The following is a 15326-nucleotide window of genomic DNA, read 5'->3' as shown; positions in this document are numbered from 1 at the left end:
TAGTTGTAACATAACGTTCCAGCTCAATGCTCTGACCAATGAAGACAAGTGTGCCAAACACCTTCTTCACCACTCTGTCTACCTGTGACGCTACTTTCAAGGAACTATGTACCTGCACTCTTAGGTCTATCTGCTCGACAACACTCCCCAGGGCCCTACCATTAACTGTGTAGGTCCTGTCCTGGTTTGTCTTATCAAAATGCAACAGTTGGCATTTATCTGAATTAAACGCCATCTGCCATTCCTTGGCCCACTGGCCCAATTGATCATCATGGTCTTAGATAACCACCTTCACTTTCCACTCTGCCCCTATTTTGGTGTCATCCGCAAACTTACTAACCATGCCTCCTATCTTCTTATCCAAAGCGTTTACCCTTCATAAAACTATGCCGACTGATGGATTCCATTTTGACTAAATGCCCTGTTATTACTTCCTTTATAATAGATTCTAACAATTTCCTAACAACATGATGTTAAACTAATTGGCCTGTAGTTTTCTACATTTTGCCTCCCTCCCTTTTTGAAATAAGACTTATGTTCTTTTACTTTAATACCCTTGTAATAAAAGGCAACATGCCCCGTCTTCCAAATTGTTTGTTGTACCTAAATTCTAACTTTGTGTCCCTTGTATGAGTGCAATCAAACTCCTCTGAACATTACCATTTACAAACTTTAAAAAAAATTACTTCTTCATTCTTACGATTAAAGTGAATAACCTCACACTTGCCCACATTATACTCCTTCTGCCACCTTGTTTCCCATTCACTTAACCTGTCTATATGCTTTTGCAGCCTGTGTCCTCCTACAGGATACATTCCAACTAGTTTTGTATCACCAGCAAACTCTAAGACACTTTTTTCCTCCAAATAAGAGGTTCTGTAATGAAAACTTATATGGAACCTAGTCATGCCCACCTCACAGTGGAATTCACTGAACATTTATTTTTCATTTCCTACACAGGGTGATCTCCCTTGCCTCTTTTTTGAGCATGTTGATGACTTTGTGTTCAGAGTTTTGCCACATGCTACCATCTGCTCTTGCTTTGAGCTGCAAATTTCTTCAACTTGGCTTCCAACTTCTACCCTACCCCTCACCATCACATATCCAACTTTTCTCTTTCTCAATGTTTTGGATTAATTTATGGGATTTGGGCAATGTAGATATGATACTGAATAATCTGTTGAACATGCAGGCTGATGGGCTGGATCTTTTTACAATTCTGTTAAAAGGTCACTGACCTGAAACATTAACTCTTTCCCTCTCCACAAATGCCACTGGGCCTGCTGAGTATTTCCAGCATTTTCTATTTTCATTTCAGATTTTCAGCAAAGATAAAGATTTTGAGCTGTGTTTATACAATTACATTTTTGTGTGTCACATGCAAAGCACCAGTTTAACTTTGAAAGCTAATGAAACAGCATAAATAATGCAAACTGCACACTTGATGGAACTGCATGAACTGAATGGAAATTAACTGGGGGAAGCTTCTCATTTTTATCTCCAGGTTTTAATAACAAATCTCTGAATCAGGAAAGAATTGAAAGATTATTAGAATGGCCTTTAACGCATTGCTGGAACCTGGAAAATTGCAGCCCAATAAAAGTCACCATCAACTAACCTTCCCACATGCTCGGCAATGATGCCTCCTCCAGGTAAGTGTGAAGTCACACGTGCAGATCATACACATGGTAGCACGCGGATCAGGGATCCATATGGGTGCCTTAGTGCCTAAAGGTGTATTTAGTTCTGGTTTATCTGGTTCCTCCTAGGAGAAAAAAAGCATAGAAACTATAAAGCAACTAAACAATACACATTAGATGCATTAAGCAGCAACATTTTAAGAAGAAATAACATGTATATTTCTGCTCCTTTTAAAACTGCCCATGTTCCAGGAGTGAGGTACCAAGTACATCAATCACATAAGGGAAAGAGATTGAAGGTATTAAGATCCCCTTCTGCAATTCTGAGTAAATATCGCAATTCAACTCAGGAACACCTTAGATTTCAGCTAACACTAGAAAGCTCTGCTATATCAGGCTTGGCCAGAAAGAAATATTACTCCAGAATTGATTAGATATCTGCATTGCTACAATTAAGGCAGGACAGGGCAGAAAACAAATGTTTAAGTCTTAATTCTCAGAGCTCGAACCTTATAGTAGTTGGTCCTCATCACTACTCCATGGATTAAAAATAATTAGGAAAAAGTATTTTTGGACTATATATCACACCAAGCATCCCAGTTTAATATACTGTATTTGACACATTCAAAGAGAAACCATTAGATAGCTGAATGTACGAGGGGACAATCTCTAGTTCTGTTAATTCTAATGTCTACGAAAGATTCTGGAAGATTCAGGAAAACGGTGATGTCCAAAATAATTACGAAGGAACCTTGTGCTTGCCTTGCAGCACTGTTCAATAAAGGCCTGCTTCGAAAACACTCAATTTCACATTTGACTGAAGAATGAAACATGCTACTAGATTCAGATCTCACTCTGTTAGTTGCACAAAACAGTTCACCATGTCATTTCTTTCAATTGTCGAGATTTCATAGAATTTACAGCACCGAAACAGGCACTGTGGCCCAAATGTCAGTATTTATGCCACACACAAGCCTCTGCCATTCTATTTACTTTATTTCGCCCTATCAACATATATTTATGGGTGTAGTAACATGGGGGTTATGTCACTGTTCACTCAATGCTGAGTCAGGAAGGCTGTAAAATTTCTAATTGAAAGATACTGTGCTGTACCTCAAGCTTCCAGTGAATTTCACTGCAGCAATACGAGGCGCACAGGTCAGAGTTTCCGACAGAAACAAAATGACAATTGATCACATTTCACTTTGTATCCCTGTGCACTGGCTTTTAGTGATGGACACCAAATCCATTAGCTCCTCCAAAATTCCTAGTCACCCCATATCCATTGAGAAAGCAATGTGATGTATCTTTCTTAGACCCTCAAGTACATGAACTTGTACTTCTCCACTCTGCTACAGTTTTGCCCTCATTTAATCTGTCCATATTCCTTTAACTTCCTTTTTCAAAATTATTATATGGACGTTGCCAGTTAGGCCAGCATTTTAGTTTCCTTATTGCCCTCAAGAAGGCAGTAGTGAGCCGACTACTTGAACTGCTCTAGTCCCTGTGATGTAGGTACACATACAGTGCTTTTTAGGGGGGGGGGGGGGGGGGGGGGGGGGGCAGTTCCTGGATTTTGACTCAGCAACAGTGAAGGAACAATGATATATTTCCAAGTCAGGATGGTGAGTGACAGGAGCTGAGTGACAGGAGCTGAGTGACGCTGGCGGAACCCAAACTGTAGCTCTATTATTTGTTGTTTATGCGGTTTTGCACGCAAGTACTCCTGTGTTGTAGTTTCACCAGGTTGACACCTCAGTTTTAGGTATGCCTGGTGTTGCTTCTGGCATACTCTCCTGCAATCTTCACTGAACCAGGGTTGATCCTGTGTCTTGGTTGTAATGGTAGAGTGGAGGATATCGCAAGCCATGAGGTTACAGATTATGGTTGAGTAAAATTCTACTGCTGTTGATGGCCCATAGGGCCTCATGGATTCTGAGTTTTGAGTTGTGAGATCTATTTGAAGTCTAGCACGATAGTAGTGCCACACAACACAATGGAGGGTATCCTCAGTGTCCTGGGATAAGACACACCCAGGAATGTTGATGGTGGTATCTGGGACATTTTCTGTAACATATGATTCCATGAGTATGACCTCATTAGGCTGTTGCTGGATAGTCTGTGAGACAGCTCTTGCAACCCCCCCCCCCCAGCGGTTTTGCATGCAAGTACTCCTGTGTTGTAGTTTCACCAGGTTGACACCTCATTTTTAGGTATGCCTAAAAATGAGGTGAACAGGGCTGAGTCTGTCATTGTCGTTTACGGTGTCTAGGACGATGCTGGGTCCTCCATCCGGTTTCATTCCTTCTTTTTCCTTTGTAGTGGCTGAATACAGCTGAATGGCTTGCTAGGCCATTTCAGAGGCTTTTAAGAGTCAATCACATTGCTATAAGTCTGGAGTCACATGTAGGCCAAGCCACGCAAGGGCAGCAGGTTTCCTTCCCTCAAGGATACAGTTAGGTTTTTACGACAGTGGTTTCATAGTCATCATCAGACTTTTAATTGCGGATGTTTTATTCCCACCATCTGCCATGGTGGGATTCGAACCCAATTCCCCAGAGCATTACTCTGGATTACTAGTCAAGCAACATTATCACTGTGCCATCGCATTCCCTCTCACAACAGCGAATGCATCACCATTTTGAAGATTTACTTTATGTTCAAAAGCATAAATCCTTTATCATAACTCCATGATATCAGTATTAGTTATGGCAGAATTGTTTGATTTTAAGATAGTGCTTTCCTCCATTCCATCATCAGCTTTGAGTTAGAACAAAGAACATAGAAAAAATACAGCACAAACAGGCCCTTCGGCCCACAAGTTGCGCCGGTCATGTCCCTACCTACCTAGGCTTATATATAGGCTTACTTATAACCCTCAATCCTATTAAGTCCCATGTACTCATCCAGGAGTCTCTTAAAAGACCCTATCGGGTTTGCCTCCACCACCACTGACGGCAGCCGATTCCACTCACCCACCACCCTCTGTGTGAAAAACTTACCCCTGACATCTCCTCTGTACATACTCCCCAGCACCTTAAACCTGTGTCCTCTCGCAGCAGCCATTTCAGCCCTGGGAAAAAGCCTCCAAGAATCCACCCGATCTATACCTCTCAACATCTTGTACACCTCTATCAGGTCACCTCTCATCCTTCGTCTCTCCAAGGAGAAGAGACTGAGCTCCCTCAGCCTATCCTCATAAGGCATGCCACTCAATCCAGGCAACATCCTTGTAAATCTTCTCTGCACCCTTTCAATCATTTCCACATCCCTCCTGTAATGAGGCGACCAGAACTGAGCACAGTACTCCAAGTGGGGTCTGACGAGGGTCTTATAAAGCTGCATCATTATCTCCCAACTCCTAAACTCAATCCCTCGATTGATGAAGGCCAGCTCACCATACGCCTTCTTAACCACCTCCTCTACCTGCGAGGCCGATTTAAGAGTCCTATGGACCTGGACCCCAAGGTCCTTCTGATCCTCTCCACTGCTAAGAGTCTTACCCTTGATATTATACTCCGTCATCCCATTTGACCTGCCAAAATGGACCACTACACATTTATCCGGGTTGAAGTCCATCTGCCACTTCTCCGCCCAGTCTTGCATCCTATCTATGTCACGCTGCAGCTTCTGACATCCCTCCAACCTATCCACAACACCAACAACCTTCGCGTCGTCGGCAAACTTACCAACCCATCCTTCCACTTCCTCATCCAGGTCATTTATGAAAATGACCAACAGCAAGGGTCCCAGAACAGATACCTGGGGCACTCCACTGGTGACCGACCTCCATTCAGATAAAGACCCGTCTACAACCACTCTCTGCCTTCCGCAGGCAAGCCAGTTCTGAATCCACAAGGCAACAGCCCCTTGGATCCCATGCCCTCTCACTTTCTCGAGAAGTCTTGCATGGGGGACCTTATCGAACGCCTTGCTGAAGTCCATGTAAACCACATCTACCGCTTTTCCTTCGTCAATGTGTTTAGTCACATTTTCAAAGAACTCCACCAGGCTCATAAGGCACGATTTGCCTTTGACAAAGCCGTGCTGACTACTTTTGAGCATACTAAACTTCTCTAAATGTTCATAAATCCTGTCCCTCAGGATCTTCTCCATCAACTTACCAACCACTGAGGTTAGACTCACCGGTCGGTAATTTCCTGACCTATCCTTATTCCCTTTCTTGAATACAGGAACCACATCCACAATCCTCCAATCCTCCGGAACCTCTCCCGTCTCCATCGACGACGCAAAGATCATCGCCAGAGGCTCTGCAATCTCTTCCCTCGTCTCCCACAGTAACCTGGGGTAATCCCATCCGGTCCCGGCGACTTATCTATCTTGATGCTATTCAAAATTTCCAACACATCCTCTTTCTTAATGTCCACATACTCAATCTTTTCAGTCCGCCTCGATCCTGTAGTACAACCACCCAGGTCTTTTTCCACCGTGAATACCGAGGTAAAATATTCATTAAGCACCTCTGCTATTTCTTCCGGTTCTGTACAGACTTTCTCACCTTCACCTTTTATAGGTCCTATTCCTTCACAGCTCATCCTTTTACTCTTCACATATTTTAGAACGCCTTAGGGTTCTCCTTAATCTTACCTGCCAAGGCCTTCTCGTGACCTGCCAAGGCCTTCTTGCTCTCCTAATTTCTTTCTTAAGTCCCTTCCTACAAGCCGCATACTCATCTAGATCCCTATCATCGCCAAGCTCTCTGAACCTTTTGTACGCTTTCCTTCTCTTTTTCACTAGGTTCAGCGCAGCTTTCGTGCACCACGGTTCCCGTAACCTACCAACACCTCCCTGTCTCATCGGAACGTTGTCATGCAGAACTCCAGACAAACATTCCTTGAAAATCTGCCACCTAACTTCAGTACTTTTCCTCGAGAATGCCTCCTTCCAATTTACGCCTCTAATCTCCTGCCTGATGGCTTCATATTTCCCCTTACTCCAGATAAACACTGAGTTCTGCTGCTGTATGTTTCGACACCCCTTGCTTAGGAACCGTCTGCAGTTTCTGACTCTGTGAACATATCTTCAATGAAACAGTAATTTTCACAACCATTTTACAGAGATTCATGGATTTCTACACCTTATTTGACTTCTTTTGTACATTTTCAATTTCAACAGCTTCACTGGACTAGTCTGATATCACTGGAGATAGCAGCATTTTATCTCCAGCAAGGTGATTTCCGAGTATAAAGTCAACACTAATAAGCTCTGACAAAGGGTCATCCAGACTTGAAACGCTGGCTCTATTCTCTCGCCACAAATACTGTCAAACCAACTTTTCTAGCATTTTCTGTTTCAGATTGCAACATCCACATTAATTTGCTTTTATCTATTAATAAGCTACTTTGACAATATGCTCCATTATGCAAAGATAATGCATGTTAATTTCCATGTCTTTTCACTTATGCTATCTTTCTTACTAACTCGTGTTCTGCTCATTAGCAGATCTCTAGTTTCTGGCTGGATTTACCAATAATGGTCTGCTGCTACTCAGAAGTTGAGAAATTCATCGTCATCAGCTATTACAACAACAACTCTTATCTTAAGAAACATTATGGCCTCCTAGGTGGGTCCCTATTCTTAATGGACGGCATAGTAACACAGTAGTTAGCACTGCTGACTCAGCACCAGGAACCAGGGTTCGATTCCTGGCTTGGGTCACTGTCTGTGTGCAGTTTGCACATTCTCCCCCGTATCTGCGTGGGTTCCCTCCAGGTGCTCTGGTTTCCTCCCACAGTCCAAAGATATGCAAGTTAGATGCATTGGCCGTGCTAAATTGCCCCTTAGTATCAGGGGGACTAGTTCGGGTAAATGCATGGGGTTATGGGGATTGTGGTCGGTGCAGACACGATGGGCCGAACGCCCCCTTCTGCACTGTAGCGATTCTATTCTTTAATTCTAAAGGGACACTCTTTTAAAATTTTTCCATTAACATCTCTTTTGAGTTTTTCAAACCTTGCTCAATCATCACAGTTCTATTCCACCCATCAAATATAATTTCCTTTTCTCGAGTTAATTCCACAAAAAGTCTGATTCTGTTTCTTCCTAGAATTCTAAACTTTTGTCTGTCAACGTCTGGGGAACAGCATTCTTCATTGTATCACAATCACTAAATTGCATATCTGAAAGTGAGTACACTTATAATGCTTCCCCCACAAACATGAAAACACAGTTTATTTATTAATTAATTAGTGTCACAAGTAGACTTACATTCACACTGCAATGAAGTTAGTGAAAATTCCCTAGTCGCCACACTCCGGCGCCTGTTCAAGAACATTGAGGGAGAATTTAGCATGGCCAATGCACCTAACCTGCACATCTTTGGACTGTGGGAGCAGACCCACGCAGACATGGGGAGAATGTGCAAACTCCACACAGACAGTGACCCAAGCCAGGAATCGAACCCTGGTGCTGTGAGGCAGCAGCGCTAACTACTGTGCCACCATTCCGCCCCAGTTCTTGAAACTAATAATCCACACTTGGCCTTCCTTTGTTTAGTTTTAGGTATTTATTCCACCTTTAAAATTTAAAATTCTGCACACAACAGACTGTGTTGCTCCAACTGACAACACACGTATAAGCTTGACCTAAATAAGATGTGCAAGGACTAGAAATAATTAAGTGAAATGAGGAATTCCTACTTGTAACTAATAAACTTTAAACTTCAGCTTTTTCACATCTGACCAGTTATTAATCACTTTCAATCGTTATGATACCGATGATTGATCAATCAGACAAGTTTGTGTTCATGTTGCTCATGTCTCAACATCATTTGTGGCTTTGAGGTTTGGAAATCAGTAGGGCCTTGTATAATAAGTTAGCTTTCTGAATTATTTTTCTTGTGGCTAACTACAAAGTTCTCATAGGCAAGCTGGCACTTCCGAGTAACTGGATGAGATTGCATGCACAATTTAATCAAGGATAACACACCCCAGGTGAACAACAAACCTATTTAGGATTTCCACTGTGCATCTGTGTATTTTGAGGAGCAATTAATAGCAATCATGCCAAACACTTTTGAGAGCAAATTAATCTAAATGGCGGCTTATTCACCAAAAGAACAATTGTTTTTGTTGGAGCAGAGAAGACTGAGGAGCGACCTGATTGAGGTGTACAAGATTATGATGGACAGAGTGGATAGGGAGCAGCTGTTCCCCTTTAATTGAAGGGTCAGTCACGAGGGGACTTGGGTTCAAGGTGAGGGGGCAAGAAGTTTAGGAGGGGGATGTGAGGAAAAACCTTTTTACTTGGAGGATGGTGACAGTCTGGAATGCACTTCCTGGGTGGGTGGTAGAGGTGGGTTGCCTCACATCCTTTAAAAGTACCTGGATGAGCACTTGGCACTCCATAAACATTCAAGATTATGGCCCAAGTACTGGTAAATGTGACTAGGTGGTATGTCAGCTGTTTCCCGCGTGTCGGTGCAGACTTGATGGGCTGAAGGGCCTCTTCTGCACTATATGATTCTATGAAAGCAGCAAGCAGTAACTGCAAGTTCATGGAGCAGTAAAAGGATTAAATAGGCAAGCGAATCAATCTTGTTACTTCAAAAATTTGTTTGTAGATCTTTCAAACAAATAACAGTTCTTGAAAAGGGAGAGACTGTCTGATCTGTACCAATTATACTGTTTCTTGGAACTATGTAGATATTTTACTCATGGCATTGCAATTTATATCCACACTGGCTCCAGCTATACCAAAATCGTAACTAATTGGTATAAATGATTAAATTTTATAACTATAAAATCCTCTGAATAAGCATTGACTTTGAGATAACAGAGGCAATAGTTATTAAATTCTCAGTACATTCACCATGTACAAACAGGCAGGCCTAAACATGGCAACACAATGTTTGATAAGAATTGCAAATTGATATTGCATGCAGCAGATCATTGATGCATTTCAATGAAATACCAGTTCAAAACATGTGGCCTTCCTGATCAGACTAAGTAGGTGTGAATTGTTCACAACAACTTTTTAATCAAAATATTATTGTACTAAGAACTTTGTTTTATCAGTTTTAGAAACATAGAAAAACTACAGCACAAACAGGCCCTTCGGCCCCACAAGTTGTGCCAAACATATCCCTACCTTCTAGGCCTGCCTATAACCCTCCATCCTATTAAGTCCCATGTACTCATCCAGAAGTCTCTTAAAAGACCCTATTGAGTTTGCCTCCACCACCACTGACAGCAGCCGATTCCACTTGCCCACCACCCTGTGTGTGAAAAACTTCCCCCTAACATTTCCCCTGTACCTACCCCCCCAGCACCTTAAGCCTGTGTCCTCTCATAGCAGCCATTTCCACCCTGGGAAAAAGCATCTGAGAGTCACCCGATCTATGCCTCTCAACATCTTATATACCTCTATTCGGTCTCCTCTCATCCTTCGTTTCTCCAAGGAGAAAAGACCGAGCTCCCTCAGCCTATCCTCATAAGGGATGCCACTCAATCCAGGCAACATCCTTGTAAATCTCCTCTGCACCCTTTCAATCTTTTCCACATCCTTCCTGTAATGAGGCGACCAGAACTGAGCACAGTACTCCAAGTGGGGTCTGACGAGGATCTTATGTAGCTGCATCATTATCCCCAGACTCCTAAACTCAATCCCTTGATTGATAAAGGCCAGCACACCATACGCCTTCTTAACCACCTCCTCCACCTGCGGGGCCGATTTTAGAATCCTATGGACCCGGACCCCAAGGTCCTTCTGATCCTCTACAGTACTAAGAGTCTTTTCCCTTTATATTGTACTCCTTCATCCCATTTGACCTGCCAAAATGGACCACTACGCATTTATCTGGGTTGAAGTCCATCTGCCACTTGTCCGCCCAGTCTTGCATCCTATCTATGTCCCTCTGTAACTTCTGACATCCCTCCAGACTATCCACAACCCCACCAACCTTCGTGTCGTCGGCAAACTTACCAACCCATCTCTCCACTTCCTCATCCAGGTCATTTATGACAATGACAAACAGCAAGGGTCCCAGAGCTCAATCCAGGCAAGATCCTTCTACTCAATCCAGGCAACATCCTGGGGCACACCACTGGTGACCGACCTCCATTTAGAAAATTAGTTTTGATAGCCATCTTGCCAAAATCTTGGCCCAATAAATGCACAGCCTCAGGTTTCAGGGTGGCACAGCAGCAAGCGCTGCTCCTTCAGAGGGCCAGGGACCTGGGTTCGATTCTGGCCTTGGGTGACTGCCTGTGTGGAGTTTGCATGTTCTCCCCATGTCTGTTTCTGGGTCTGGTTTCCTCCCACAGTCCAGAGATGTGTAGGTTAGGTGGATTGGCCATGCTAAATGGGTTATGATTCTCTTTTGGAGAGTCAGTGTAGACTTGATGGGCCTAATGGCCTTCTGCATTGCAGGGATACTATGGTAAATTTCCTACCTGTTTTAAAAGGAAAAAATTCCAGAAAGAAACGATGGCAAAATAAACCAGGGACAAAGTAACCAATTTTGTTGCACTGTGTTTTATATGTTCCCTGAAATAGATTTCAAACAAAAGGTTTAATTCCACTATACCTCAAGACTTTTGCTTGCAGTGAATGTTATCCTTTTTTTTGTATAGTCTTCAATGGCCTTGGAAATGGCTTCTAACCATTCATCTCTTTCTGCTGCTGAACTGTATATTGAAAAGAGCCAAAGTTCAGAATTAGTACAGATAAAGGTAAGACATGTTAAACAGAACTGATAAAATCACAGATAGGATTAAGATAACCTAAAATTGATAACTAGCCTCATGTGTTACCAGCATTTTCTGCTTTTGTTTCCACCTAATCGTCTGATACCTTTGTGCAGGGTTTATTTTTCTTAGACCCCAATGCTTTATTTGATGGGTTTCATCAGCTCCCATTGGATGATGGGGCAGAAAAAGTTCCATCCCTACTTCGCTAAATATAGACTGAATTTGAGTTGTGAAGTAACCCAATCCTGGTTTACTGAGTTATTCTAAATGAAGATTGCTCGTTCGGATATATCATTTTCTTTAATTCTTTCTTGGGAGGTGGGTGTCACTGGCTGGTCAACATTTTTTATTGTTCATCCTTAATTGTCCTCGAGAAGATGGTGATGAGCACCTTCTTGAATCACCACAGCCCATGAGGTGTAGGTACATGCAGAGTGCTGTCTGGGAAGGAGTTCCATGATTTTGACCCAGCGACAGTAAAGGAATGGTGATATATTTATAATTAGGATGGTATCTGTCTTAAAGGGGAAACTTGCAAATGGTGGTGTTCCCCATGCATCTGCTGCTCGTCCTTCTGGGTGGTAGAAGTTGTGTGCTTGGAATCATAGAATCCCGACAGTGCAGAAGGAAGACACCAACAACAATCCCACCCAGGCCCTATCCCCATGTCTTTACCCTGCTAATCCGCCTGACACGAAAAGTCAATTTAGCATGGCCAATCAACCCAACCTGCACACTTTTGGAGTATTGGAGAAAACTGGAGCACCTGGAGCAAACCCACCCAGACACGGGGAGAATGTGCAAACCTCACACAAATGGTGAAAACCTCACATAAATGGTGAAAAATTACAACATGCTACTGTGCAGAGGGACGTGGGGGTCCTTGTGCATGAATCGCAAAAACTCAGTTTGCAGGTGATCAAGAAGGCAAATGGAATACAAAGAACAAAGAACAATACAGCACAGGAACAGGCCCTTCGGCCCCCCAAGCCTGCGCCACTCATGTGCCCAACTAGACCATTCGTTTGTATCCCTCTATTCCCAGTCTGTTCATGTGGCTATCTAGATAAGTCTTAAACGATCCCAGCGTGTCCACCTCAATTACCTTGCTTGGCAGTGTATTCCAGGCCCCCACCACCCTCTGTGTAAAATACGTTCCCCTGACATCTGTGTTGAACCTTGCCCCCCCTCACCTTGAACCAGTGACCCCTTGTGTTCGTCACCTCCGACCTGGGAAAAAGCTTCCCACTGTTCGCCCTATCTATGCCCTTCGTAATTTTATACACCTCTATTAGGTCGCCCCTCATCCTCCGTCTTTCTAGGGAGAACAACCCCAGTTTACCCAATCTCTCCTCATAGCTAAGACTCTCCATACCAGGCAACATCCTGGTAAACCTTTTCTGTACTCTCTCCAAAGCCTCCACGTCCTTCTGGTAGTGTGGCGACCAGAACTGGACGCAGTATTCCAAATGTGGCCTAACCAATGTTCCATACAGCTGCAACATCATATGCCAACTTTTCTATTCTATGCCCCGTCCAATAAAGGCAAGCATGCCATATGCCTTCTTGGCCACCCTCTCCACCTGTGCTGCCACCTTTAAGGATCTGTGGACTTGTACACCCAGGTCCCTCTGTGTGTCTATACTCCTGATGGTTCTGCCATTTATTGTATAGTTCCCCCTTACATTAGATCTACTGAAATGCATCACTTCGCATTTATCTGGATTAAATTCCATCTGCCATTTATCTGCCCAATGTTCCAGCCTATCTATATCCTGCTATATTCTCTGACAATGTTCATCACTATCCACAACTCCAGCAATCTTTGTGTCGTCCGCAAACTTACTGATCACACCAGCTACATCTTCCTCCAAATCATTGATATATATCACAAATAGCAGAGGTCCCAGTACAAAGCCCTGCGGAACACCACTAGTCACAGACCTCCAACCAGAAAAAGACCCCTCCACTGTTACCCTCTGTCTTATGGCTAAGCCAGTTCTCCACCTTTTATCTAGCTCTCCTTTTATCCCGTGAGATTTAACCTTTTGCACCAGCCTGCCATGAGGGACCTTGTCAAACGCTTTACTAAAATCCATATAGACGACATCCACGGCCCATCCCTCGTCAATCGTTTTTGTCACCTCAAAAAACTCAACCAAATTTGTGAGGCATGACCTCCCTCGTACAAAACCATGCTGTCTATCGCTAATGAGATTATTCAGTTCTAAATGCGCATATATCCTATCTCTAAGAATCTTCTCCAACAACTTCCCTACCACGGACGTCAAGCTCACCGGCCTATAATTACCCGGGTTATCCTTGCTACCCTTCTTAAATAACAGGACCACATTTGCTATCCTCCAATCCTCTGGGACCTCACATGTAAGAAGTCTCACAACACCAGGTTAAAGTCCAACAGGTTTATTTGGTAGCAAATACCATAAGCTTTCGGAGCAATGCTCCTTCGTCAGATGGAGTGGTCTCTGTTCTCAAACAGGGCACAGACACAGAAATCAAATTACAGAATACTGATTAGAATGCAAATCTCTACAGCCAGCCAGGTCTTAAATGTACAGACAATGTGGGGGGAGGGAGCATTCAACACAGGTTAAAGAGATGTGTATTGTCTCCAGACAGTGCAGCTTGTGAAATTGTGCAAGTCCAGGAGGCAAGCTGTGGGGGTTACTGATAATGTGACATAAATCCAACATCCCGGTTTAGACCGTCCTCATGTGTGCGGAACTTGGCTATCAGTTTCTGCTCAGCGACTCTGCGCTGTCGTGTGTCGTGAAGGCCGCCTTGGAGAACGCTTACCTGAAGATCCAAGGCTGAATGCCCGTGACTGCTGAAGTGCTCCCCCACAGGAAGAGAACAGTCTTGCCTGGTGATTGTCGAGCGGTGTTCAAACATTGGGGAAACCATGCAGACGCTACGACAACGGATGAATGAACACCGCTCGACAATCACCAGGCAAGACTGTTCTCTTCCTGTGGGGGAGCACTTCAGCAGTCACGGGCATTCAGCCTTGGATCTTCAGGTAAGCGTTCTCCAAGGCGGCCTTCACGACACACGACAGCGCAGAGTCGCTGAGCAGAAACTGATAGCCAAGTTCCGCACACATGAGGACGGTCTAAACCGGGATGTTGGATTTATGTCACATTATCAGTAACCCCCACAGCTTGCCTCCTGGACTTGCACAATTTCACAAGCTGCACTGTCTGGAGACAATACACATCTCTTTAACCTGTGTTGAATGCTCCCTCCACCCACATTGTCTGTGCATTTAAGACCTGGCTGGCTGTAGAGATTTGCATTCTAATCAGTATTCTGTAATTTGATTTCTGTGTCTGTGCCCTGTTTGAGAACAGAGACCACTCCATCTGACGAAGGAGCATTGCTCCGAAAGCTTATGGTATTTGCTACCAAATAAACCTGTTGGACTTTAACCTGGTGTTGTGAGACTTCTTACTGTGCTTACCCCAGTCCAACGCCGGCATCTCCACATCATGACCTCACATGTGTCCAGCGAAGAGACAAAGATTTCTGTTAGAGGCCCAGCAATTTCATCTCTCGTCTCCCTGAGGAGTCTAGGATAGATGCCATCCGGCCCTGGGGATTTGTCCATCTTAATGTTTCCTAAAAAACCTAACACTTCCTCCCTTGGAATTGAGATTTTTTCTAACGGGTCAACACATCTCTCTGAGACACTACCAGTCAACATGTCCCTCTCCTTTGTGAATACTGATGCAAAGTATTCGTTTAGGATCTCTCCTACTTCCTTTGGTTCTAAACATAATTCCCCTCCTTTGTCCCCGAGAGATCCGATTCTTTCCCTAACAACCCTCTTGTTCCTAACGTATGTATAAAATGCCTTAGGATTCTCCTTAATCCTGTCTGCCAAGGACATTTCGTGACCCCTTTTTGCCCTTCTAACTCCCTGTTTGAGTTCTTTTCTACTTTCTCTGTATTCCTC

At 43.7% G+C, this 15326-nt stretch overlaps 1 protein-coding gene across 3 annotated transcripts in view; it reads right to left on the bottom strand.

Annotated features, from left to right (window-relative positions):
- Window positions 1–15326, bottom strand: part of fgd6 (FYVE, RhoGEF and PH domain containing 6) — a 143560-nt gene that overhangs the window by 22782 nt on the left and 105452 nt on the right. For all 3 annotated transcript variants that reach the window (XR_013500150.1, XM_078235230.1, XM_078235231.1), the window contains 2 exons: window positions 11188–11287; window positions 1619–1765 (listed from right to left, as the gene is read on the bottom strand). Coding sequence is in view for 2 of the 3 variants with exons in the window: in XM_078235230.1 (XP_078091356.1) it covers window positions 1619–1765; window positions 11188–11287 (247 nt within the window). In the remaining variant the exon portion in view is untranslated. The remainder of the gene's footprint in view (window positions 1–1618; window positions 1766–11187; window positions 11288–15326) is intronic.

Source organism: Mustelus asterias, chromosome 19, assembly GCF_964213995.1.
Source record: "Mustelus asterias chromosome 19, sMusAst1.hap1.1, whole genome shotgun sequence".
NCBI lineage: Eukaryota > Metazoa > Chordata > Chondrichthyes > Carcharhiniformes > Triakidae > Mustelus > Mustelus asterias.
The sequence above is the reverse complement of the archived record's forward strand: the minus strand, read 5'-3'. Positions and strand labels throughout refer to the sequence as shown.